This window comes from Ranitomeya imitator, chromosome 1, assembly GCF_032444005.1.
Source record: "Ranitomeya imitator isolate aRanImi1 chromosome 1, aRanImi1.pri, whole genome shotgun sequence".
In the NCBI taxonomy this organism is placed as follows: Eukaryota; Metazoa; Chordata; class Amphibia; order Anura; family Dendrobatidae; genus Ranitomeya; species Ranitomeya imitator.
The window spans coordinates 994,883,553-994,911,360 of record NC_091282.1 but is presented as its reverse complement, the minus strand read 5'-3'; the positions used below and the strand labels follow the sequence as shown (position 1 = coordinate 994,911,360).

Genomic DNA, 27,808 nt, shown 5'->3' with positions numbered 1-27,808 from the left:
GAGCGGCAAGGCGACGCTGTGCTGCCGTCGTGTCCCGCCCCCCTCTCCAGGACACTGGGATCCGCCACTCGCTTTTCCCTACCGGTCTGTTGTGTGCGGCTTCGCCTCCCCTCCTCCCGGCGGGTGTCGTCCAGTGGTGACCGGGGAGGAACCCGGCACGGGTGATGTCGGAGGGGCAGCAAGACGCCTCCGGGTGGGGCTGGGACTATGTGTGGATCGTCCTGCTGAACGCGGGGCTGCTGGCGGCGCTGGTGTACGGGGCCTGGCGGGTGTACGGGCGCTGGAGAGGCAGCGGGAGCCGAGCGGCCTGCACGTTACCCCGCATGAAGAGGAGAGACTTCTCCCTGCAGCAGCTGCGTGACTACGACGGGACCAAGAATCCCCGCATCCTGCTGGCCGTGCACGGGAAGGTGTTCGACGTGACCGAGGGCAGCAAGTTCTACGGGCCTGGTAAGGGCACATGGCTGGTGAGGGGGCTGTGCGGGTGGGCACATGGCTGGTGAGGGGGCTGTGCGGGTGGGGTGACGGAACATGGCTGGTGAAGGGGTGCTAGGGTGGGCACATGGCTAGTGAGGGGGCTGTGCGGGTGGGGTGAGGGACGCTGGGGTGGGCACATAGCTGGTGACGGGCTGTGCGAGTGGGGTGAGGGCACACGGCTGGTGATGGGGCTGTGCGAGTGGGGTGAGGGCACACTGCTGGTGAGGGGGCGCTGGGGTGGGCACACTGCTGGTGAGGGGGCTGTGCGGGTGTGGTGAAGGGGCACATGGCTGGTGAGGAAGTGCTGGGGTGGGCACACCTCTGCCAAGTATCATTTCTGGGTGGAGGTTAGGCAGGATCCTAGGGACATGCCATAGAGGTGTAATAGTGGGCGTCCTACTGAGGTAGCTCCCACCCTGAAAACTTATTGCATCTGGCGTAGCCTTGAATAGATGTGTACCCCCTTTCTACACCAGGTGTGGGCTCTGGGCGCCTTATGTTCTTAAAGGCAGTAAGGGTCCCAGTAGAGGTGGACCCCATAATTAGACAAATGACATCCACAGGATACCAACCTGCCTGCACTTAGCCGAACGCTGCGGGGAGAAAATGAACTCTATTCTCCTCGGCATAATTTGGTTTCTGTCATGGGGGGGCGTCTGCGGTGATTCTGTCACCGCTCTGAGTATCCGGTGCGGCAGCTGTAACCGGCCTCCTGACCTTAATGACACTCCCTCCACATCAGTGCCGGCGTTCATCCATGGCTCGGGGTGCGGATACAGCCGATGATTTGTATATTCAGAGGGGTGACTGAAACCAGATGCTGCCGGGGAGAATAAAATTAATTTTCTCCCTGCCACATTCTTCTACGTGCAGGCGCCGGGCGGGTTAGTAATAATGCTATTAACCTGCAGATTAACACCATATGGTTAATGTCGTCTTTGCTGGTGACAGGTTCTCCTCCTCCCACAAATTAAGGATATTTAATTTCAGATATATTTGTGTAAATATTGTTTAAATTGTCTGTCAGGCCTACTGTAAGCACAGCTATAGTGAGAAAATTGACTTTTCCTCTCCTTATAGCTGCTCGCTTCTGGTCATTGGGGCAGTGCACGGAGCTGTTAGTCACCGCTCACTATACAGTAAGCGTGCTGTAGTCATTCCCCAGCATATTGACTGGCGGCAAGTAAGTGTGTGTGCGTGTAACACGGGCAGTCAGTTTCCAGGGGAGTGATTACAGCATTCTCACTATAGTGAGTGGTGACTGTAATAGCTCCCTGGACTAGAAGCGAGCTGCTGCAGGGAGAATATAACCTACCTGTAGCCACCTTTCCAATAGACCAGCCAGACAAGATTTACATGCCATTTTCCTGCTAATTAACAGTATATCTGCTGGCAAATATTTTTTTGGAACTGACAGCACTGCTCTGCAACTGAATGTATCCGGCCAGCCTCAGAGAGCGGCTTTGTTTAGACCAGCCTCACAGCCATCCAAACCGTCAATCAAGAGTATTCTGTTCCTAGCAAGCTGGGGAGTGGTATCCTCCTAAATAATGAAGACATGTCAATCCCTTTAAGCTGGCCATATACATTAGGTGCATATTATGACTGATCCTGACATTTTTAAGTAGCATGGCTGGCTAGTGTGTATTGGGGCCTCTGCCTCTTGCCTGATGGCAGATGTCACTGGAGATGAGGATTATACCCTTGGATTTCAGGGGCCGCATCCTTTTGTTCTCTGTAGGATCAGCTGCTACCTGCTGTGTCTGGCAGTTGCATACTCCCCTCTTCCTACCCAGAAGACCAGCACTCTTGTCCATGCTAAGAGTGAATGGGGGTGGGGGTCCAGGAAATATTGCTTTCTTTCAGCCAGCAGCCATCTAATGCTTATGACCACAATTATACGTATAGATGATTAGAACGTTATGATAGATTTCTGTGCTTGGGAATCTCTGGGCAGTTCTGCAGCTGCTTTGTTCTGAAATCTCCACACAATATCTGCTATTATAATCAGTTTCAGAGACGTCTCATGTACAAATAGCAATTGAAAGTCCTGTGCCCTGCGAATGTGTGATAGTGGCTACTATATTCTGTCTGTGGAGCAGAAGACACTGGCGTGTGCCTGCTGCCGGGGGATTTTTATGGGGTGGCACGCTTCTGCTTTGTTTCTGTAAGACCATACACGTGTGTCATTTCTATTTCTAGCGCTGTGCGACTCTGGATGCCTGTATCTCAGCACTGGATTCCCATCAGACCTTCCCTGCATTTTTGTGATTTTTGTGAAATAGCTGAGCTGGCACGTTGCATCTTTCACATCGTGATTTGTAATATTTCCCTGGCAAATGACTGAAGTAAAATGACTTATTTGGCAATGCAAACTTTGTAAAATTCACAGCACATTACAGAACTAGAAGAAAGCAATCCTTATCACTGTGTGCACATCTCTTGTTGGTAGAATAAGTGGTTTTGGAGAACTGAATAGATTGTTTAGATGGAGTCTAGATCCCAATGCCATACCTCCATGTAACATTTCCATGGGGGTGATAACGGGCAGCAGGGAGTGCTTTCCGCAGCCTGCACTATGTACGGAGGGCTGCACGTCTCTGACCTTGCTCATGTACTTGACTTGTTGGCTCCGAGTTACAGCTCCTATAACTATAATGCAGGTTCGCTTCTCAACAGTGGAGCAGCGGCTGGATCTAGGGTTCACAGACTAATACTTTGCTATGTACACAGCACTATCTGACATTTGTCTGGGTTAGTTACTGTTCAGTGGCCATGAGACTTCTGTAAAAGAGAAGGTTAAACTGTACTGCTCTACCCTGTACATGACAATAGCTGGAGCTATACATAAGCCAGGAGATAAATTACTGTGGATGAAAAACCCTGTGGATATCTGGGTATTTGCTTCTGTCAGTGCTTTGCATTTGGAGTACTCCACTACGGTTATCTGTGACATTCCATTGTATAGGCATGCATAGCCATAAGGAGGGCATATTTGCTGTGGATGTAGCATGCCATAACAGCCATGTGGATAACATTTTAGAAAAGGAATGGGAGGAAATAGACATATGGATTTGGGAAATTAGAGTATGAATGCAGGTTTCACCTTTTGCAATGAATATTTGGAAATCTGCTACAAAATCCACATCTAATACGGTCACAAAATTTTCAGCGATTTAATCAGCCCTGTGTATGAATGTGTTAAGACGATGCAGCTTTCTGATACAGAATCTGCGCCAAAATTGTGTCGTTGTGCTGTACAATCTGCCATATTGAAGTGTGTACACCTTCATAGTTTATGTACATTGATGGTGTATATAAGCTAATACCGTGTTCATCTACTATTTTGTTCACCGATGGACATCAACAGTAACTATCCCTGGTCACAACTCTCTTCCTGATACTTTCATATCCCCAATAGGAAACTTTAGTCCCATTATGAAATTTTGTGACAGGTCTAACGTTTGAGCTGAATGCAGTGCTTGGCAGCCCCATAAGAAATGACTGGAGCAGAGTTCAAGCATGTGCGCTGCTGCTCCATTGTGGGAATATATATACTCCCTGTACAGCTGTTCCCAGCAGTCGGACACCCATTACTCAACAAGTTATCATCTATCAACTTTGTTTTCCCCTATAAATGTAACCTTCTGAAAAATACCACTGATGTCCAATACAGTGGAGAAGTATATTGAAACATGATTTTTAGTTCTTAGCAGCAGTACATCTTTAGCAACACTGTTGATATGTTGCTTTGCGTTACATAAGTCCTGACCCCCTTCCTAACCCCTGCCGTTACAAATAATAATAATAATCTTTATTTTTTTTTATATAGCGCTAACATATTCCGCAGCGCTTTACAGTTTTGCACACATTATCATCACTGTCCCCGATGGGGCTCACAATCTAAATTCCCTATCAGTATGTCTTTGGAGTGTGGGAGGAAACCGGAGTACCCGGAGGAAACCCACACAAACACGGAGAGAACATACAAACTCCTTGCAGATGTTGTCCACGGTGGGATTAGAACCCAGGACCCCAGCGCTGCAAGGCTGCAGTGTTAACCACTGAGCCACCGTGCTGCCCTATAAATCACAAAGGTTACAGGGAAACATGGTGAGTAGGTGAACAACAGGATGTATGACAGTCACATGTGGAAGGATCTTTTGATCAGTGACTTCATGTTTGTATATAATGTGTTGTAGGAACACATTTGTCATAGCAGATTGCACTTTTTGGACAGTAATCCTAAAACCATAATCATACAGTGGAGTTTTGATAAGGTTTTATTTTTGTACTCTCTTCTGTCTAGGATTCTGTTTTAATAAAAAAAAAAATGCATGAAAATTTGCCCGTGAGAACCTGCTGGAAAGATGAGTCCTTGGTTTAAAGGAGTACTCTGGGAAGGTAAAACATTTTTGTACAGTCCCTGCCTTCATAAACTGTAAAGATGAGATGCCTAGTGCAGTTCTATTATCTTTAGACCACTTTTAACTCGGTGTGACAGGAGCTGCTCCTCACTGCTCTCCCCATGCATGCCATCTGGGACCTTACCTCTCTCCCTACTGTAACAGCCAGATGGAGGTGAGAGGGCATGGCCTGCTCCTGACTTTTAGTAGTATCCTAAACAACAACGGGAAAAAGGAAGTAAAAATCCTGAAGAAAATTGTAAGCATTTTTATTGAAAATACATATATAATAACAGGCACATTGATGGAAAAAAAATATTCTGTGTGAGGACTAGATGGAATGAAAGGCTAAATGGGAACAGAAAAATCAACACATCCATGTTGTTAGTATAGTGGATATGGGGAATGAATCCTGGACATAGTGTGAATATATCAGTATAAAGAAATGCCAGACATAAAGTGCTAGTGCTATTGCATCTCTTTGGACATGGTATTACTGGGGAGGATGAAATTCAATATGAATAAATTAAACTTGTAAAGGACCGGCCTTATAATTGCAGTAGAACACACTACCCCATCAGCAAGTCCAAGTTCCATCCAAAAATAGGCTAACACATCAGTCCAGGCTCTTGCCCATAATGTCCCACTGGGATGTGTCAGTTAGCCAGCCCCAATGCGTGTTTTGCGTGGGCTTCCTCGGGGGGCTGTATCTGTCTGTATGCTAAATCCTACATATAAATAGTAATGACCCCAGGTGTACGTCATCTGATGAGTCTTAATTGCACATGTCTTGAAGTGCAATACCATTTCTTTATACTAATATATTCGCACTATGTCCAGGATTCATTCCCCATATCCACTATACTAGCAACATGGAAGTGTTGTTTTTCTCTGTTCCCATTTAGCCTTTCATTCCATCTTGATTTCACATACAGCTCTGGCAAAAATTAAGAGACCACCACATCAAAACCCTGTCATTGGCAGCCCAATCTCCAGACCTGAACCCCATTGAAAACTTCTGGAATGTAATCAAGAGGATGATGGATAGTCACAAGCCATCAAACAAAGAAGAACTGCTTACATTTTTGTGCCAGGAGCAGTGTGAAAGACTGGTGGAAAGCATGCCAAGACGCATGAAAGCTGTGATTAAAAATCATGGTTATTCCACAAAATATTGATTTCTGAACTCTTCCTGAGGTAAAACATTAGTATTGTTGTTTCTGAGTGATAATGAACTTGTTTTCTTTGCATTATATGAGGTCTGAAAGCACTGGGTTTTTTGTTTTTAATTTTGACCATTTCTCCTTTCCAGAAAAAAAAATACAAAATGTATTGCTTGGAAACTCGCAGACGTTGTCAGAAGTTTATAGAATAAGGCCGGGTTCACACTGCGTTACAGCAGCCCGTTCAACACATACGTTAAACGAGCTGCTGGAACGCAAGAGCCGACTTTGGCACATCGCTAGCGCAGATAGAGCATCAGCTAGCTCTATCTGCGCTAGCAGTGACGGACCCGGAAACGCTGCAGCCCGCGTCTCAGGGTCCGTCACTCAATGACGGCACATGGCTAGCGCACCCCCATTGTGGGCGTGCGCTAGCGATGCGTCCGACATTGGAGTCTATGGCGGCGTTAGAGGACTACGTTACACCGCATTATGCCGCGGTGTAGCGTATTCCGTCTAACGGACTGCCATAGCGCAACGTGAACCCAGCCTAAGAGAACAATTTACATTTTACTCAAATATACCTATAAAGAGAAAAATCAGACAAACTGAACATTTTGCAGTGGTGTCTTAATTTTTGCCAGAGCTGTACAAGAGTTTTTTTTATCAATATACCGGTTATTATATATGTATTTTCAATAAAAATTGTTACAATTTTCTTCAGGACTTTTACTCCCTTTTCGTTGTTGTTTAGTATAGTATTTTTTCAACAGCTGACATGTGCCCGGAACGGCCGCGGGTGGAATTGTGATCCACCAGCAACTATTAACCCGTTAAATGCAGCTGTCAAACTGACGTCTGCATTAAACATGCTCTTCCGGCAATCGCGGCGGAAATCTACCCATCGCTGTCCTCCGTCACGTCATTGTGGGTCACCGATAGGTTGCCATGACAACCAGAGGTCTCCTGCAGAATTCTATGGTTGTCACTGCTGGATTGCTATGAGCGCCACCCGGTGGTCAGCGCTCATATTAAGTCAGCAATTTTGCTACATACAGGCGATCTGATCACTGCCTGTATGTAGCAGAGCCGATCAGGTTATAGCAGCTTCTAGTCTCCCATGAAGACTATTGAAGCATGGCAAAAGTTAAAAAAAAAAAAAAATGTTTTTAAAAATATTAAAAAAATATAAAAGTTCAAATCACCCCCCTTTTGCCCCATTCGAAATAAAACAATTAAATAAAATCAACCTACACATATTTGGTATCGTCGTGTTCAGAATCGCACAATCTATCAATAAAAAAAGGATTAACCTGATCACTAGACGGTATAGCGAGAAAAAGTAAAAACACCAGAATTATGTTTTTTGGTCGCCGCAACATTGCATTAAAATGCAATAGCGGGCAATCAAAAGATCATATGTGCACCAACATGGTATCATTAAAAACGTCAGCTCAGCTCGCAAAAAATAAGCCCTCGCCCAACCCGAGATCACAAAAAATGGAAACGCTACTGGTCTCGGAAAATGGCGCAACTTTTAATTTTTTTTTTTTTTAAACAAACTTTTGATTTTTTTTTTTAACCTAGACATGTTTGGTGTCTATGAACTCGTAGTGACCTGGAGAATCCTAATGGCAGGTCAGTTTTAGCATTTGGTTAACATGGTAAAACAAAAATTCACCGCACTTGGAACATTTTTCCTGTTTTTGAGTGCATGATAAAGTAAAACCAATGTTGTCGTTCAAAAGTACAACTCGTCCCGCAAAAAACAAGCCCTCACATGGTCATATTGACAGAAAAATAAGAAAGTTCTGGGAAGAAGGGGAGCGAAAAACAAACGCAAAAAGGAAAAAGGGCTCTGTCATGAAGGGGTTAATGCATAATGTTTTTTTCTTCTCAACATTTTTTCTGACCTATTGATGGAAGCTGTGGGAATTTCGTTGCAATCAGGGCTGTGGAGTCGGAGTCGTGGAGTTGGAGTTAGTTTTGGTTGGAGTCGGTAGAAATGTTCCGACTCCAGCTTTAAAAAAAAATGTATTAATTTTTCATAATTGAACTTTCATATGAATTTTATAAATGTTACTCAAATATATATGTTCTATCAGGCTATGAACAACAGTGATAAGTAGTTCTGCTGGAGATAGAGACATTTCTTAAGGTACCGTCACATTTAGCGATGCTGCAGCGTCGCTGGAGAGCTGTCACACAGACAGCTCTCCAGCGACCAACGATGCCGGTCCCCGGGTAACCAGGGTAAACATCGGGTTACTAAGCGCAGGGCCGCACTGGTTACCAGCGTAAACGTAAAAAAAAAAAACACTATATACTTACATTCCGGTGTCTGTCCCCCGTCGCTGTGCTTCTCTGCACTGACTGTGAGCGCCAGCTGGAAAGCACAGCGGTGACGTCACCGCTGTGCTCTGCTTTCCGGCTGGCCGGCGCTCACAGTGCAGAGAAGCAGAGCGCCGGGGGACAGACACCGGAATGTAAGTATGTAGTGTTTGGTTTTTTTACGTTTACGCTGGTAACCAGGGTAAACATCGGGTTACTAAGCGCGGCCCTGCGCTTAGTAACCCGATGTTTACCCTGGTTACCAGTGAAGACATCGCTGAATCTGCGTCACACACGCCGATTCAGCGATGTCTGCAGGAGTCCAGCGACGAAATAAAGTTCTGGACTTTCTGCGCCGACCAACGATGGCACAGCAGGATCCTGATCGCTGCTGCCTGTCAAACTGAACGATACTGCTAGTCAGGACGCTGCAACGTCACGGATCGCTAGCGATATCGTTCAGTGTGAAGGTACCTTTTACTTCTTGTGTGTCACTGTTCTCCACTGCCCTTATCTAATCTTATACTTGGTTAACCTCATGCTGCCCCAACCTCCCTACTTACAATGTATGAAACTGAAAGTGAAAATGTGTTGCAAATTCTTAGTAGTAAAGCTCCTCCTCTAGACTAGATGTTTGGTGTGCATCTTCCAAGCATCTCACAGCTACTACTCAGAAGAGGAAGACTGTAAGAAGTATTATCCTTTCAACAAACTTTGCATTAGTTAACTGTGAGTACATGAGGAATAAGGGTATGTGCACACGTTCAGGTTTTTTTCGCGATAAAAACGCATTAGAAAACGCCTACATATGCATCCTATCCTTTAGAATGCATTCTGCAATTTTTGTGCAAATGATGCGTTTATTTCCGCAAAAAAAACGCATTGCGGTAAAAAAGCAGCATGTTTATTAATTTTGCGGATTTTCTGCGTTTTTCCTGCTATTCTATGCATTTGGAAAAAACGCAAGAAAAAAATCATCAAAAATGCATAAAAAATGCACAAAAAACGCATCAAAACCGCGCAAAAAAAGCATGCGGATTTCTGGCAGAAATGTCAGGTATTTGTGAGGAAAATTTCTGCCAGAAATCCTGACGTGTGCACATACCCTAACAGTATTACTGACCACTATATCAGTTGTACGACCTGGCAATAATTTTGTACAATTGTTTTTAGGAAAAACAATTGTCATTTGGATTGTGAATGCAGAATTCGGGTATGTGCACATGTCAGGATTTCTGGCAGAAATTTTCCTGACAAAAACTGGACATTTCTGCTAGAAATCCGCATGCGTTTTTTTTTCATGCGTTTTTGATTCGTTTTTGGTGCGTTTTTTCCCAAATGCATAGAATAGCGAGAAAAACGCAGAAAATCCGCAAAATTAATGAACATGCTGCTTTTTTTACCATGATGCGTTTTTTTCACGGAAAAAAACGCATCATGTGCACAAAATATGCAGAATGCATTCTAAATGATAGGATGCATAATGTATGCATTTTTAATGAGTTTTTATAGCATTTTTACCGCGAAAAAAACGTGAAAAAACCTGAACGTGTGCACATAGCCTTAAAAACCTGAGAATGTCAAAGAAGCGTCACATTAAATCAGCTGTATTTGAACATTTCACCATCACTCAAGATAGAAAACATTATGTCTGTCAGTGTATGACAAATGATCCAGACGAAAACAAATGCTGTGAAACCAAGATCAGTGCATATTCAGGCAAAGATAAAAATGCTCCTACCAGAGCTTCTAATCTAAAGAGACATTTACAGCACTTTCATCCAGAAGTACTGAAAGCAGTGGATGAGAGAGACTGCATCCAAACCAATGAGCCAGTGCCCAGCTCTTCCAGCCAAACAAAGGAGCAGAGAACTTTGCAGCCATCAGTTGCAAGATATTTTGTCAGTGACAAAGTTACTGTGACAATGACAGTAGATACATTTAAAAAACAGATCATAGAGCTTGTTGTAAAGGATAGTGTGCCTATTTCATTATTTTCACGACCAGCTTTTATGTGTCTGAATGGGGAAATGGCTCGCAAGCTTGGTGTTTCTCTGGAGAGAGAGAGTATTAGAAAATTAGTAATCGAAGAAGCTTTTAAACAAAAGGAAGAACTTAAAAAAAAAACTCTCAAGGGATGCTTTCTGTTTCTTAAAATGGATGCCTGCACACGTCACAGATTGAACTATTTTGCCATCAATGTTCGATTTGTTTGTGACAAAAATGAAATAGTTACCAAGACATTGGCAGTAAAAGACACCAAAGCTCATCACACCAATGAGTTTCTCCAGGTCTTGGTGGAAAAGGATCTGCAAGACTATGAACTTAAAAAAGAGCAAGTTCTTTCTGTCGTAACTGACAATGCTTCAAATATGATAAGTACTATTAAGCTAATGAATGAGAGTAATGATGGTGACCAGCAGCTAGAAGAACATTCTGGGTCCACAGACACAGAAATGTTTGAAATAGAGGATTGTATTGTAACTGAGGAGCAAACTGAAGTTGCTTCAGATGAACAGCAACATGATGGTTTAGATGATCTTGTTGAAACTGTCAATACGTTCTTTCATTCATCACATGCGCTGTGTTGTGCATACGCTACAGCTGGCTATAAGAGACAGTCTGCAAGAAGGACATGCTGCTGCACTGATTGACAAGGTGAGAAAATTGGCTACTGTTGCCAGAACCCCTAAAGTTGAGTCAATTTTGAAGAGACGTGCTGGAAAAGGGGCAATTATTGATCAAGCCACAAGATGGGGCAGTACTTACTTAATGATTCATCGCTTGGTTGAACTGAAAACCTTTCTTGTAGACATGGCTAACCCTCAACTGACGCTAAATGAAAGTCGGTTGAATCAGGTGACTGAGCTGGAAAAATTTCTAGAGCACCCATTTACAGTGACTAAAAAATTACAAGCAGAGGACTTATTTTCTTAAAGGAGTGGAAGAAACTGATGTTTTGCCTGTCCCAAAGAGGAGGGTTAATTGCAAGTGGCATTGCTACATTAATGAAACAGAGAGAGAGGAGCTACTATTACAAAATAACATTCTTTTGGCAGCTGTTTATGTAGACCCAATGCATTGGATTCTTCTAGATGATCAACAGCTAACTAAAGGAAAAGAAGCTCTGTTTGAAATAGCAGTAAGGATGAAAGGGTTGCAGAACAGTCAGGAGGAACAAGAAGAATTTGGTCGTCCTGCCACATCTTCACCCTCATCAACTGATGAAGAATTTAATTTAGAAAAATATTTGGATCACAAGAACCGTGCAAAGCGTTCCCGCATAGAAGAGTCATCCCCATCAAAGAACAGCCAGTACATTTCAGCAGAATTTTTCATGTGCACTAAAAGAAATTGAGAAATTTGACCGTTCATCAAAAATAACAGTGCAACAAGCGATTCCTCTGTATCCTGACATTGTCAGAGATGTTGCCCGAGTGGTTACTGCTTTGCCACCAACCCAAGTTAGTGTAGAGAGGTTGTTCTCTGCTCTCAAAATAATTAGATCAGGGGCTTGGCTATGGAGTGAGCGAGGAAGGACGCATATCGAGAGAGCTCCTAGAATCCTGTATATATCCTGCATATAAGACCCCCTTCTAAGTACACAATTTGCCTCTGCTGGGGCTCCTGGAGACCTGGAGGCTGCCGACCCCTGGAAGGGATTACAACGGTGACTGGAAGGAGCCGGAGGAGTGAATACACCTAGCGGAGCGGTGAGCTCCACGTGTGACGGCGGCCATCTTCTTGGGAGGACGCTCTGCGGGCAGACGGCGCGAGGCTGTCTGTGGCTGAGGCTGGAACCCCCCTTAGTCCCCGGACGGTACCTGGCACCTGCGGGTGAGAGCTGCGGGACCCGGGCCCGATGGAGGGACAGAGAGGCTTGCGTTGGTGGCAGCGGCTGTGTGGGCGGCAGTCATTACTGAAGCGCGCGCTCCTGCAGTAGGAGGCGCGGTGCGGCTCATCACCGCAGCGCGGCTGGGAAGTGAGCGCTTAACCTGCTATCACTAAGGGGAATCGTGGTGAGTGCTCTGAAAGACTGAGCCCCACGCTCCCCTATTAATCACAGCCCAGTCGGCTGCACTTCTATTGGGCCTCCCCTCTGCTGCCGCCGCTGAAAAAGAACTTTCCCTGTAACAGGGGTTTCCACCATATTGGCAGCCTGTGCCCCCTGATTATACAGCAGTACACCTCCTGACTATAGGGGTGCCCAGCCGGGATACACATCACACACAACCTTGGTGTGACCATATAATAACTCTGCAGATCTAACTTAATTACTTTGTTGGGCCACACAATTATTAACCATGCATCGTCCAAAGAATACAACTGCAGCTGACAGGCTAAAAGAATTTGCTAGAAGTGACACTTCAGATGGTGCAAGATCTCTTAGAAATAGTTCCTCACAAGCTCAACGGGGGAAAATCCGTCTCTCTGATAGTGTTGATGAGAGTGAGCAAGATGATTTGACTCTTAAACAAGCGTCTGAGCAATTAATGCAAGCTATATCTCTAACTGGGACATCTCTTTCTGAAAAAATAGAAGATGTACACACGGAGGTGGGGCGCCTAAGACAAGACATGCAGACCATGAAGGGACGTATAACAGAAGTTGAAACAAGGGTGTCTCAGGTGGAGGACACTATCAAACCTATGGAGGCAAAACTAGCGAAAGTTGCTGGGTCCATAAATGCCTGGAAACAAAAGGCAGACGATTTGGAAAACAGAATGCGTCGAAACAATATTCGCATTATTGGTCTGCCGGAGCGCTCAGAAGGCCAGCAACCTGAAAAATTCCTGGAAGATTGGCTCAAATCCTCTTTGGGAGACACGTTCTCCCCAATGTTCTCGGTGGAAAGAGCCCATAGAGTCCCTACAAGATCCCTTCCTCCTGGAGCCCCACCCAGACCGTTCCTGGCACGCATCCTTAACTGCAAGGACAGAGATGCTATTCTGCGACTGGCGCGACAAAAGAGTCCCATCAAGTTTAATAGTGCTACAATCTCGATTTTCCCAGACTTCTCCGTCGAACTTCAGAAACAGCGGGCAAGATTTATGGATGTCAAAAAACAACTCAGAGACAAGAATATCATCTACTCCATGATTTATCCAGCACGTCTCCGGGTGGTCTGCAATGGTTCCTCCTTATTCTTCACTGACCCATCGGAGGCAGAGGACTGGCTGCGATCCCGTGGGAAGTCTAATGCAACGGAACCCTGAAAAGTTTCCGACCAACTAATGTCTCTTTAAATTTCTGAAATTGGAGCTCTCTCTGCGAGCGTTCAAAAACACCAACAATACCGGACGCTGGAGTCAGCGGGGGTATCCCCAGGTTTATCTGAGGATGGGAGCGATAAACAATGCTCCTGGTTTGTTCAGTTCTTGTTAAGTTTTCTTTTTTTGTTAAGTTTAACTAGCCCTAATGAGTATTTAGGTAAAAGTCGCCTCCAGAGCTGTTATAATTATCTGTGTGTAATTTGTAGACCTCTCTCGAACATCATTGTATGCCATAGGTTAAGGAATGAATATGGAGTCTAAATTGATATGTATGACCTGGAACATACGGGGTATTAAATCACCCCGAAAGAAAATTAAGGTGTTCTCCCAGATCAGGCGATATCATCCTCATATTGTGGCCCTGGTGGAAACACATTTAACTAGAGATACAGCCAGAAGCGTACAGAAACCCTGGGTACAATGGCATGTTCATGCGTTCCATACCAGCTACTCGAGAGGGGTATCATTGTTGATACACAGAGATGTTCGATGGGAGGCCCGGACGATTCGGCGGGACACAGAGGGGCGTTTTGTTTTTGTTCATGCATTAATTAATTCCCGTGAATATGTTATATTGTGCATTTACAACCCCCCTCCAGCTAATATTTCAGTACTTAAGATGGCAATGAGTTTTGCTTTAAATTACCCAGACGCACATGTTATCTGACTTTAACCTGGTCATGGATAGTGGTCTGGATAGGTTGAGACTGGGAGATGGGTCGTCTGGGGTACCTCTGTCTTTGTCTTCTTCATTGGCCCCGACTCAGCTGGCACTGTTCATAGAAAATAGTGGCTGGGTGGACCTGTGGAGGATACATCACCCTGGGGAAAAAGGATATACCTGCCACTCATCTACTAAAGGCTCCCTGTCCCGTATAGACTATATTTTTGGATCTGTCGGCTTGGCGCAATGGGTGAGCGGTATAGAACATGGTAATAGAGGAATCTCGGACCACAGTCCAATTGTTCTCACGCTTACATTTGGGAAACTGACTAATGGTAGAATATGGAAGTTGAACCCCTTTTGGCTATTGTGACGCCCAGGAGACCGGGATACCCAGCACCGGACCAATGGAGTCTGTCTCTTGAGGGGGATGTCACGGGTGGCTTGACCCGGTGCTGTGGCCTCAGGCAATGCACAGTGTAAGGGGTATCATGAGGGGACAGGCACTTACTTGATCAGCAGCAGGTTCTCCCAGCGGTGACGATCCCGATCCTGGATAGATGGCTATTGTCCAAATGAAAGACTGAGGCACTGAAACGTTTAACCAGTTTACTTTGACATAAAAGGATTTACAACCAGTCCTGTCACCGGAGTCTGTATGGGAACTCTGAGTTACTTTGACCCTGCCGGGGTCTTCGCCTCTTATTGTGCGCAATTTCTGTGTGGCCCTGCTGCTGTATGTGAACTGGCTGCCGGCCCAATCTGTCCCCTCCGGGTCCTGGTTCGACGGGCAACCCGAGTCCTTTTATCGGTTTACCCCCTCTGGGAGTACCGCTGAACTCTGTGTCTGTTGCTGCGTCCGGCCCTAGTGAAGCTGATATCACCTCACGTTTTTCCGGTTGCTGTATTATATATAATGAATACAGCCACGGATCCGGTATCCGTCTTTGCGCCTGTTCTGGGTAGTGATTAATGCTACCCGGTTCTCACAATGTCCTTTTTCTCTATCCCTCTTCTCCTCAGGCCGGTGATTTAGGCCTGGTCACAGTCACAGGGCTGTTAGAGATTTAACTGTATGACCTCTCACTTTCAGCTCCTTGGCCCAACTGCCATTTCTTCTCTCAGACCAGAATGGATCAAGGGGAGTCTCTGGAGCTCCCCCTTCTGGCCGGAGGTGGTAGTGCAGTCTTGCTATTTTAGTATTTGTGTTTAGTGTCAGTAACTATTTTTGTGGCAAATACCCCTACGGGTGCCACACTTAAACTAATAGATTCAAGTGATAGAAAAGTTGACCAGTTGAATTGTTACACTCGATCTCACCCAGAACCTCAGGATATTAATTTATTTTGGGACGCCCTTAAGGCGTACCTAAGGGGCTGTTTGTCCTCTACGATTTCTTATGTTAAAAGGGTGACATCGAGGGACGACGATGAGATTGAGCAACGCTTGAAAGATGCTGAGGCCGCATATACAGCCAGTCAAACTAACAACAATAAGGTTGAGTGGTTAACCCTGCAAAGATTATATACCCAACACCTGGACACTAAATCCAAACGTAAGCTGTTTTTTACGCGACAATCATATTTTGAAGTGGGGAATCAGGCGGGGAAATTTCTAGCTTTCCTGGTACGTCAACACAATACGTCTAATATGGTAATACAACTTCGCTCGCCAGATGGCTCGTTGAACACCACCACCGAGGAAATACTTCAGTGCTTTTATAATTACTATAAAGGGTTATATGAGTCCAAGAGCGATTTCAGTGTTTCAGATTGTTTAGAATATTTATCCGATATAGAATTCCCTACACTGAATTCCGCACAGCAGGCTTTTATGGACGCTGAATTTACCCTAGAAGAAATAGAGCAAGCTATAATGGATATGGCCTCTGGGAAGGCCCCTGGACCAGATGGCTTTCCAGTTGAATTGTATGGGAAATACCGAGAAGTACTAGCTCCACTTTTATTACAAGTATTCAGAGAGATATGGAGAGGGGGATGCCTGCCCGATACTTTTTATGAGGCACACATTATTGTACTCAGGAAGGAGGGGAAAGATCCATTAGAGTGCGGGTCCTATCGCCCCATATCGTTAGTAAATGTAGACTATAAGATTTTTACTAAAATTTTAGCCACTAGGCTGAACTCTATTATACTAGACATTATACACCCGGATCAAACTGGCTTTATGCCTGGTAAGAGTACCTCTATAAATATCAGGCGGGTTCAATCAATAATCCAATACAGTTCTTTGCTACCTGATAATAACTGGGCATTGGCGTCGTTGGATGCAGCTAAGGCGTTTGACTCTCTTGAATGGCCCTTTTTGTCTGCTTGTCTGCAGAAATATGGTTTCGGGGCTAGATTTCTGAATTGGGTTAATGTATTATACATGAAACCAAAGGCCCGCATAATAGTAAACGGCTCCATCTCTGAGCCCTTTTTATTATATAGGGGAACCTGTCAAGGGTGTCCCCTCTCCCCAGCCCTATTTGCTCTAGCAATAGAGGCATTGGCAATACGCCTCCGATCTTCCCCCGGTATTGAGGGCATAAAAATAGCGGATCGCATTGATACTATTGGTTTATACGCTGATGACATGATAGTATTCATGGATGACACGGAAGAGACGTTACCGAGGGTGATTACTACCATAGATAGATTTAGTGGGTTCTCAGGCCTATATATTAACTGGGATAAATCTGCTCTAATGCCTCTCTCTCAGTCCCCAGCATCTAATCTCAATACTCTTTCCTCGTTGCCCATAGTATCTAACTTTAAGTACTTGGGTATATATATGTCTCAACATAGTGGGTTAGACTTACAACTCAATATTTTCCCTCTGCTGGATTACGCTAAATTAAAATTTGTGTCTTGGAGCAAGATTCCATTATCTGTATCAGGTCGTATTAACATCCATTAAAATGATATTGCTCCCTAAATTTAACTATTGTCTCCAACATAGTGCAGTAACTGTGCCGAAGTTTTTCTTCACCAACTTAAACTCTCAGGTTGCTTCGTTCATATGGGGAAAAAGCAGGCCTAAGCTTAAATTAACTACTTTGCAGAGATCTAAGCAGGGGGGAGGAGCGGCATTGCCTGATTTTTTTCTATACTATCTGGCAGGACAGGCGAGGGCACTAAATAAATGGATGCCTCATAACTACCTCCCTAATTCTGAGAGTCATCTGGTTAATTCTGTTAGCGCTAAATGTCCATTGGGCCTTTTAGAGTCCGGGAAAATAAACGCTCCCCGCATGTTACCTATGCTCCGACTGGCACGATCAGCCTGGAGGCAGATTAAAAAAGTTATTGGATTTGGAGATATTATTGCTGAAATGCCTTTATGGGACAATGGTTATTTCCCCATGTTGATAGATCATCCATCTGCAGGTTTTTGGATTTCCAACGGGGTTTTCTCGGTGGGGGATTTATACGATCAGGGGGTCTTTATGTCTTTTGAACAGTTGCAGGCTAAATATGCTTTTCCAAGACCTCAATTTTTCCGCTATCTGCAACTTAGAACAGCTATTCAGTCATATATTAGAAATGTGGGAGCAAACCGCAACATCTCATCTTTGCCACTGATAGGCATTCTTAAATCACAGGGACCTCAAGGTCTTATTTCATCTTTGTACACATATCTGTTGTCAATGGGAGCGAATTCGGCCATAGACTTGGTTAAGGGCAAATCCCCGATATGCAGAGTGAAGCGTGGGAGGATGTTCTTGACTCTCCCCTTAAAGTATCCCCGTCAATTAATAACAAGATAACCCAGTTGTATATAATTCATCAGTCATATCTGACCCCAGTGAGACTCTTTCGGATGGGTCGATACTCGACGTCGGAATGCCTGCGTTGCCACTCACCAGATGCTGACTTCATACACATGATATGGCAGTGCCCAATTATTTTTCAATATTGGAAGGAGGTAACGTCGTTATTGACCTCACTACTATCAATCCCGGTTCCTCTTGAACCTCTGGTTTGTCTGTTTGGAGTGTGGGATGAGGAGGCTTGGGAACATTATGTTGGGATCTTTTTACGTGAAGTATTATTTTTGGCACGAAAGATGTTAGCGTTGCGATGGATGGGAAGGTCATTCCCCACACTTAGGTCCTGGGTTGAGCTGGTGAACACAATTGTCCCATATGAACGCACACTCTACCAGAATAGGGGTTGCCCGGGCAAATTCAATAAAATCTGGGATAGGTGGAATGCCTCCCATCTCACTTTGTGACTTAACCAATTGATAAGGATACAGTTTATTTGACCTCTTGTTCTGCAGATATTGCGCAATAGAGAGTATAATGTTACTGCAATAAGGTGAAGTAGTAGTAGCTCTGGAGGCTTAGTCTAGTTTGGTTTAGTTTAGTTGTAGTTTAGGAACTTTGCATGCTGACAGTTCCATAATTTTATGTATATGTCTTCTTTTGTATATATACAAATGATTGATATATGTATGTTCTGATGTCTTTTCCTTTCTTGCGAATGTAATCGTGCAAGTTAATAACAAAGACAAACGTTTATATTGTATTTTATTTGTGATCAATAAATAAACGAATTTAAAATAAATAAATAATTACCGTATATACTCGAGTATAAGCCGACCCCCCTAATTTTGCCACAAAAAACTGGGAAAACTTATTGACTCGAGTATAAGCCTAGGGTGGAAATGCAGCATTTACCGGTGAATTTCAAAAATAAAAATAGATCATTATGTATGTGCCATACAGTGCTCTGCACCGTTCATATTTCCCCATAGCTGTGCCATATACGGTGCTCTGCACCGTTCATTGTGCCCCATAGATGTGCCATATACGGTGCTCTGCACCGTTCACTGTGCCCCATAGACGTGCCATATACGGTGCTCCGCACCGTTCACTGTGCCCCATAGATGTGCCATATACGGTGCTCCGCACCGTTCACTGTGCCCCATAGATGTGCCATATACGGTGCTCCGCACCGTTCACTGTGCCCCATAGATGTGCCATATACGGTGCCCCGCACCGTTCACTGTGCCCCATAGATGTGCCATATACGGTGCTCCGCACCGTTCACTGTGCCCCATAGATGTGCCATATACGGTGCTCCGCACCGTTCACTGTGCCCCATAGATGTGCCATATACGGTGCTCCGCACCGTTCACTGTGCCCCATAGATGTGCCATATACGGTGCTCCGCACCGTTCACTGTGCCCCATAGATGTGCCATATACGGTGCTCCGCACCGTTCACTGTGCCCCATAGCTGTGCCATATACGGTGCTCTGCACCGTTCACTGTGCCCCATAGACGTGCCATATACGGTGCTCTGCACCGTTCACTGTGCCCCATAGACGTGCCATATACGGTGCTCTGCACCGTTCACTGTGCCCCATAGATGTGCCATATACGGTGCTCTGCACCGTTCACTGTGCCCCATAGATGTGCCATATACGGTGCTCTGCACCGTTCACTGTGCCCCATAGCTGTGCCATATACGGTGCTCTGCACCGTTCACTGTGCCCCATAGACGTGCCATATACGGTGCTCTGCACCGTTCACTGTGCCCCATAGATGTGCCATATACGGTGCCCTGCACCGTTCACTGTGCCCCATAGATGTGCCATATACGGTGCTCCGCACCGTTCACTGTGCCCCATAGATGTGCCATATACGGTGCTCCGCACCGTTCACTGTGCCCCATAGATGTGCCATATACGGTGCTCCGCACCGTTCACTGTGCCCCATAGATGTGCCATATACGGTGCTCCGCACCGTTCACTGTGCCCCATAGATGTGCCATATACGGTGCTCTGCACCGTTCACTGTGCCCCATAGACGTGCCATATACGGTGCTCTGCACCGTTCACTGTGCCCCATAGACGTGCCATATACGGTGCTCTGCACCGTTCACTGTGCCCCATAGACGTGCCATATACGGTGCTCTGCACCGTTCACTGTGCCCCATAGATGTGCCATATACGGTGCTCTGCACCGTTCACTGTGCCCCATAGACGTGCCATATACGGTGCTCTGCACCGTTCACTGTGCCCCATAGACGTGCCATATACGGTGCTCTGCACCGTTCACTGTGCCCCATAGATGTGCCATATACGGTGCTCTGCACCGTTCACTGTGCCCCATAGATGTGCCATATACGGTGCTCTGCACCGTTCACTGTGCCCCATAGCTGTGCCATATACGGTGCTCTGCACCGTTCACTGTGCCCCATAGACGTGCCATATACGGTGCTCTGCACCGTTCACTGTGCCCCATAGATGTGCCATATACGGTGCCCTGCACCGTTCACTGTGCCCCATAGATGTGCCATATACGGTGCCCTGCACCGTTCACTGTGCCCCATAGATGTGCCATATACGGTGCCCTGCACCGTTCACTGTGCCCCATAGATGTGCCATATACGGTGCTCCGCACCGTTCACTGTGCCCCATAGATGTGCCATATACGGTGCTCCGCACCGTTCACTGTGCCCCATAGATGTGCCATATACGGTGCTCCGCACCGTTCACTGTGCCCCATAGATGTGCCATATACGGTGCTCTGCACCGTTCACTGTGCCCCATAGACGTGCCATATACGGTGCTCTGCACCGTTCACTGTGCCCCATAGACGTGCCATATACGGTGCTCTGCACCGTTCACTGTGCCCCATAGATGTGCCATATACGGTGCTCTGCACCGTTCACTGTGCCCCATAGATGTGCCATATACGGTGCTCTGCACCGTTCACTGTGCCCCATAGCTGTGCCATATACGGTGCTCTGCACCGTTCACTGTGCCCCATAGATGTGCCATATACGGTGCTCTGCACCGTTCACTGTGCCCCATAGACGTGCCATATACGGTGCTCTGCACCGTTCACTGTGCCCCATAGATGTGCCATATACGGTGCCCTGCACCGTTCACTGTGCCCCATAGATGTGCCATATACGGTGCTCCGCACCGTTCACTGTGCCCCATAGATGCTCCACATAAAGCTCTGCCATGGCCGCTGCTGCTGCAATAAAAAAAAAAAAACACACTCACCTCCCTTGATTGCAGCTCCCGGCGTCTCGTTCCGGCGCCTCCATCTTCCCGGCGTCTCTGCTCTGACTGATCAGGCAGAGGGCGCCGCGCACACTATATGCGTCATCGCGCCCTCTGCCTGAACAGTCAGAGCGCAGACGCCGGGAAGATGGAGGCGCCGGCCGGGAAGATGGAGCGACGCTCGGCGGCTGGAACGAGGACAGGTGAATATGCTATACTTACCTAGTCCTGGCGATCCTCGCGCTGTCCCTCTGCCTGGTCTTCGGTGCCGCAGCTTCTTTCTCTATCAGCGGTCACCGGCCCCGCTGATTAGAGGAATGAATAGGCGGCTCCGCCCCTATGGGAGGTGGAGCCGCTTATTCATTTCTGTAATGAGCGGTCCCACGTGACTGCTGAAGAGGGGAAGAAGCTGCAGCACAGAAGCCCTTGGGACGGCAGGGACAGCGCGAGGATCGCTGGGACTAGGTAAGTATACCTCAGCGCCCTCACCCGCCGACCCTGCCACCCACCTTGACTCGAGTATAAGCCGAGAGGGGCACTTTCAGCCCAAAATTTTGGGCTGAAAATCTCGGCTTATACTCGAGTATATACGGTAGATCAGATTGAGGGGCATCCATGAAGGAGGATCTGACAGAGGCAATACTTTTTCTGAGGACAAATTTATAGATTTCTTCTTAACTGCATAATAGTGTTTATTGCATATTTACTTACAAGAGTTTAGAAAAGTTATTTGCTATATTCTAATTGTATTCTAATAAATATAGTTTTTGCTCTAAGTGGTCTGATTACTTATATGATGGTAAGAAACTGATATGCACGATGTTCATATTTGACAACAGTAAATTTATTGTTACGAATTGGACATTTATGAAGGAGTCGGAACCTGATAAAATCCAGGAGTCAGAATCGCAACTGTGGCTTACCGACTCCACAACACTGGTTGCAATGATGATCACCAGCCCTAAAATATGCTTCATTTAGTCTCATTGAATCACTCAGAAATATTACACCTAATAAAAGGATTAGAAGAGGTGTAGATGAATAAGCATCCCTTTATGTATTGTACAGCAGCAGCATTAATGAGAAAATTATTTGATACTGGCCCATCCTGCTCGTGCAAATGCTTCAGCCATTAAAGAAAAACCTTAAGGTACCGTCACACTTAGCGACGCTGCAGCGATACCGACAACGATCCGGATCGCTGCAGCGTCGCTGTTTGGTCGCTGGAGAGCTGTCACACAGACCGCTCTCCAGCGACCAACGATGCTGGTAACCAGGGTAAACATCGGGTAACTAAGCGCAGGGCCGCGCTTAGTAACCCGATGTTTACCCTGGTTACCATCCTATAAGTAAAAAAAAACAAACAGTACATACTTACCTACCGCTGTCTGTTCTCCAGCGCTGTGCTCTGCACTCCTCCTGCTCTGGCTGTGTGAGCACAGCGGCCGGAAAGCAGAGCGGTGACGTCACCGCTCTGCTTTCCGGCTGACCGACGCTCACAGCCAGTACAGGAGGAGTGCAGAGCACAGCGCTGGAGAACAGACAGCGGTAGGTAAGTATGTACTGTTTGTTTTTTTTACTTTTAGGATGGTAACCAGGGTAAACATCGGGTTACTAAGCGCGGCCCTGCGCTTAGTTACCCGATGTTTACCCTGGTTACCAGTGAAGACATCGCTGAATCGGTGTCACACACGCCGATTCAGCGATGTCTGCGGGGAGTCCAGCGACCAAATAAAGTTCTGGACTTTCTTCCACGACCAGCGACAGCACAGCAGGGGCCTGATCGCTGCTGCCTGTCACACTGGACGGTATCGCTAGCGAGGACGCTGCAACGTCACGGATCGCTAGCGATATCGTCCAGTGTGACAGTACCTTTAGGGTATGTTTCCATGGTCCAGCAGTTTGGACGCAGATCTGACCAAAGCGCTGCCGACTTTTGTACGCTCGGTGATTCCGCATGTGTTCATTGAACCGTGCGGAATGACCACATCCTATACATTGGACTGTATATTTATCTTGCGGTGACTGAGTGTCTCCACAAGATAAATTGACATGCTGCAGTCTAGAAAGACGTGCTGCATGTGCGTATACGCAGGGATGTCAGAGGCGTCCCTGCACGCATAATGGAGACGGGATTTCATAAAATCCCTTCCACTATGCTGTAACATTTGGCCGCTGCGGCTGAACACGACGTGCAATCCGCAGCGTTTACTGACCGTGGAAACATACCCTAAGTGGAGGGATTCTATGGTTAAACCAGACGTCTAGCTATATAGGTCCTGGGAATAAAATAAAACACATGCTTGTCTAGTAGTAATACAATGGGCCTGCACATAGAAATCAAGCTTTGAAGCCACATGGAAATTTACTGGAAGTGAATGCACTCAATACATTGATACTTCCCCAATGTTATCTTGGAAATAAGCAGTAAATAATAAAATTAACATTTCCTCCTTTCCTTTGAATGGAGAGGATTTCTAATAACAGGTAAATTGCAATGTTCCTTGTTTTTCAAGCACTCTGCAAATTTACCCAATTAACCTGATGAGATAACCCCTCTAAGGGTATGTTCACACGTTCAGGATTTCCATCCTTTTTTTTTCAGGACAGTTTTTTTAAAAAACTGCAGCTCTTGGCAGAAAACGCAGGTCCTTTTTTTGTCCGTTTTTGATGCGTTTTTTGATGCGTTTTTTTATCCTTTTTTTACTGTGTTACCTAGGAAGCTTTTTAGGGCTAAAATGGCTGAAAATACCTAACCCTACCCCTAACCCTACCCCTAACCCTAACCCTAACCCTAACCCTAACCCTATTCTAACCTTAGTGAAAAAAAAAAAAATTCTTAATTTTTTTTATTGTCCCTACCAATGGGGATGACAAAGTGGGGGGTGTCATTTACTATTTTTTTATTTTGATCACTGAGATAGGTTATATCTCAGTGATCAAAATGCACTTTGGAGCGAATCTGCCGGCCGGCAGATTCGGCGGGCGCACTGCGCATGCGCCCGCCATTTTGCAAGATGGCGGCGCCCAGGGAGAAGACGGCCGGACGGACACCGGGATGCCGGGTAAGTATAAGGGGGGGAGATTAGGGCACGGGGGGGGCATCGGAGCACTGGGGGGGGGGGGCATCGGAGCACGGGGGGGGGGGGCATCGGAGCACGGGGGGGCGGGATCGGAGCACGGGGGGGGGGGCAGCCACACTCCGCCCACGCACTTCCGCCCGCTCCCCCGCACTTCCTGCTGCAGCGGTTCTGCACATCAAATCGCAGTAAAACCCGCAGATATATTTTTGATCTGCGGGTTTTACTGCGATTTTGACCTCACAATGGAGGTCTATGGGTGCAGAACCGCTGCGGTTCAGGAAGAAGAATTGACATGCTCCTTCTTTTTTCCGGGAGCTATTCAGCGCGTCTTTTTTTTTTTACAATTTCCGGACCATGTGCACAGTGTGTCCTGTTTTCCATAGGGTACAGTGTACTGTACCCTGCATGGAAAACAGCTGCGGAACCGCAGCGGCAAAACCGCCGCGGTTCCGCGGTAAAAAACGCACTGTGTGAACATGGCCTAACACTTCTGCAGATCTGCAGGGTGAAAGCTTCTGGGGTTTTTTTACATTGCAGTGAGGGGGAAGCCTCTCTTCTGTGCCCAATACGAGGTGTAACACTTGCCAAATTCCCTGTCAGATGGCAGCGATGGCCGACTTATGTCAGCCGGTGTATTTGCCGCTTGGTATGTGTCATGCTTTTGTTGATGCATTTTAAACCTTGTGACACACAAGTGCTCATATAGTTCAGTGTCTTTAAGGCAGACAAGGATGGAGCTGGTTCCTACTACGGTAGGTATTCTGAAGAGGATATGCTCAGTTTGTGTCTACTCTGTGTCATGTTATGGAGCACTGTAATTTTGTGTCTTTTGTATGTTGAGCTTGTGCACAGAGATGGGGGTTGTGCGCACCTCATGGCGGTCTTGTTGCAATGTTCTGCTTTGCTTCTCTACTTCGTTTACAAGGAGGTTTTTCTTGTCTTATTTTACAGACGGGCCATACGGGATATTTGCCGGTAGAGATGCCTCCAGGGGACTTGCAACTTTTTGTCTTGATAAAGAGGCACTAAGAGATGAATACGACGACTTGTCAGACCTCAAAGCTGTACAAATGGAAAGTGTTCGAGAGTGGGAGATGCAGTTTAAAGGTACAGTATAGCTGGAAATGTATGCCGTGCATTGGGTCGGCAGACGGTTTCTGAAAGAGGTTCTTCAAAATCTGATTGAATTTTGGAATACTCATTTACTGCATAGGATATGAAAAATTTTAATATACTTGGTCTTAAAAAATACACTTTTCCACTGCCATTGTATGCTGCTCCCCCATCGTCTGTCCTAGTGGTAGTGTTGTTGCATGATGGGTATCAGATACTAACAAATTCTTGTGGCTAGAATAATCCTGTGATACAATTTCATAGTGCTCTACAGAAGTAAAGAGTACAAAACTGACTGCTTGCTGATTAATATATTCCATGTTGCTGCCTTTCCATCAAAGATGGTTTATTCTGTTTATAGACTTGTGAATCCTACTAAAGCATAGCTTAGAAAAGGTGATATCTGGAGAAAGATTCACTGGTTTATGTCCAGGACGTGTTCATATATTGTCCGCAGTGGCTATTCTGTGAAGTCTTAGTTTGTGTGAATGGTGGAAATACAACATGAATAAAGGCGATTTCTTCAGCTAAATAGGTAAGGGTTCTTTACAGTTAGAGCAGTCAGACTGTATAATGCCCCGCCACAAGACCTAGTATTGGCAAATACAATAACATCTTTTATAAAAGGGCTGGATGATTTCCTCAGTACACATAGCATTGTGGATTCTCGTTAATTTAGTGATAAAATGTTTAATTAGTGGAGAAAGGTTGAACTTGATGGACCGTAACCTATGATTGAATGAAATGATTAGCCTGACATAGTCCTTCCCCGGAAGCTTAGTGAAATCCGTCTGTTAGTTCTGTTCAGTGAAGCGTGTCAGGTTCCTGCCACTAATGAGCCAGAAGAAAACCTTTCTAGCTTTCCATGATGTACCTGTGAGTTCTTTTCCTAATGAGGACTTTCTTTTTAACAGAAAAGTATGAATATGTCGGGCGGTTGTTAAAGCCAGGAGAAGAGCCGTCTGAGTATACAGATGAAGAAGATGTACGAGACCACTCAAAGCAGGAATGAACTTTCACAACCAAAGTCTGGGGCCTTTCAAAAACTGCAATCTGTAACTCCCCAAAAATCAAAAGTGGACAACATGCTCAACACTAGTGTCCCAATTTTGTACAAAGATGACCCTTCAAAGAAGATTTTAATAATACTCATTCTTTGATCCTTACTGCCAACTATGTCCTCCACCCTCCCGGCCTCAAGGCAGTAGCTGTGTAATGAACCCTGGTCCAGGATCCCAGCTTTGTGGGAAGCGTTACATATAGCTCTACTTGTTTTATCAACACTAGTCCATAATTCCTTGTAAATCTAGCTGGGCATTCCTATGCCATAGTGCTGGCAGGTACAGATGGCTCTGGCCTGGGAAGAAGCGTACACTTTGTGGTGTCCGGGTTCCTGTGTGATAAGTAGAAATGTCGACCTCCCTTATTCTTCAGCCCCCTTTCTTCTTCTGGACATTTGTCAGTCTGCACTACTTATACCAATGTTTCGATGTGAAGTCCACAGTAATTTTGTATGTACGTTTTCACTAGCAATGCCAGGTATTAGCATCTCGTGTGTATATATATATATAATTTTTTTTTTTTTTTTTTTGTTCTGGGAAAACTTCAGGTGAATCTCACAAAGATCAATCAGGTTTTCTTTTTCTTTTTTTCTTCTTTCCACGGTCTGCATTGTAGGTGTTGGCCTGGTGATATGTAGGAGGGGGGTTTCCAAATCCACTTGTATTAAAGGCAGCCTTTTCAGCATCTTGTAGGATAGTGTTGGTCTGCATTCGTGATGAAATCAATCTGAACAGCGTTGCTGCTGCAGAGGCCTCTGATCCATTGATAAAATGCCATGCAGCCATCTCCAGCAGCCCCGCTGTTCTCTATGTGCCTTACTTCTTGTAAAGACTTGAATCGCTTTAAGGGAATTTAAAAAAAAAAAAGCCCATGTATTAGTTCAGTCATTGCAATCAGCTTTGATACTGAAGTTGATGTTCTGTATTGACTGGAAAACTGTCATTCTCTATAAATAGAATGGAAACAAGGAGTCTTCAGTATTACTGCCACATAATGTGTTCTAAAGATAGCATTGTATGGCCACGTGCAGCCCCTCCTGCCCCAGCACTGCTTTATTTTGCTCAGAAAAAAACACTTGAGTCAACCTGTTTGTGGAGTAGTCGGTGTGCTTGGGAGAGTGTGTGGGTGTTGTGAGAGATGCGAGTTGTTTTCTGAGGAAACTGTAAATAATGGGTACCATTTTAATAAAGCATGTACAATAAACCAAA

At 45.6% G+C, this 27,808-nt stretch overlaps 1 protein-coding gene across 1 annotated transcript; it reads left to right on the top strand.

Annotated features, from left to right (window-relative positions):
• Window positions 1-27,808, top strand: PGRMC2 (progesterone receptor membrane component 2). The gene is made up of 3 exons (XM_069743941.1): window positions 1-450; window positions 25,377-25,532; window positions 26,453-27,808. Exons 1-3 carry the CDS (start codon window positions 165-167, stop codon window positions 26,548-26,550), a joined length of 540 nt encoding a protein of 179 aa, XP_069600042.1. The 5' UTR covers window positions 1-164; the 3' UTR covers window positions 26,551-27,808.

Excerpts from the sequence above, each read along its gene's own strand:
- PGRMC2 (XM_069743941.1), top strand. The coding sequence starts at position 165 with ATGTCGGAGGGGCAGCAAGACGCCTCCGGGTGGGGCTGGGACTATGTG. Across the intron at positions 451-25,376 it reads CAGCAAGTTCTACGGGCCTG|ACGGGCCATACGGGATATTT; the intron begins GTAAGGGCACAT and ends CTTATTTTACAG. Across the intron at positions 25,533-26,452 it reads GTGGGAGATGCAGTTTAAAG|AAAAGTATGAATATGTCGGG; the intron begins GTACAGTATAGC and ends TCTTTTTAACAG.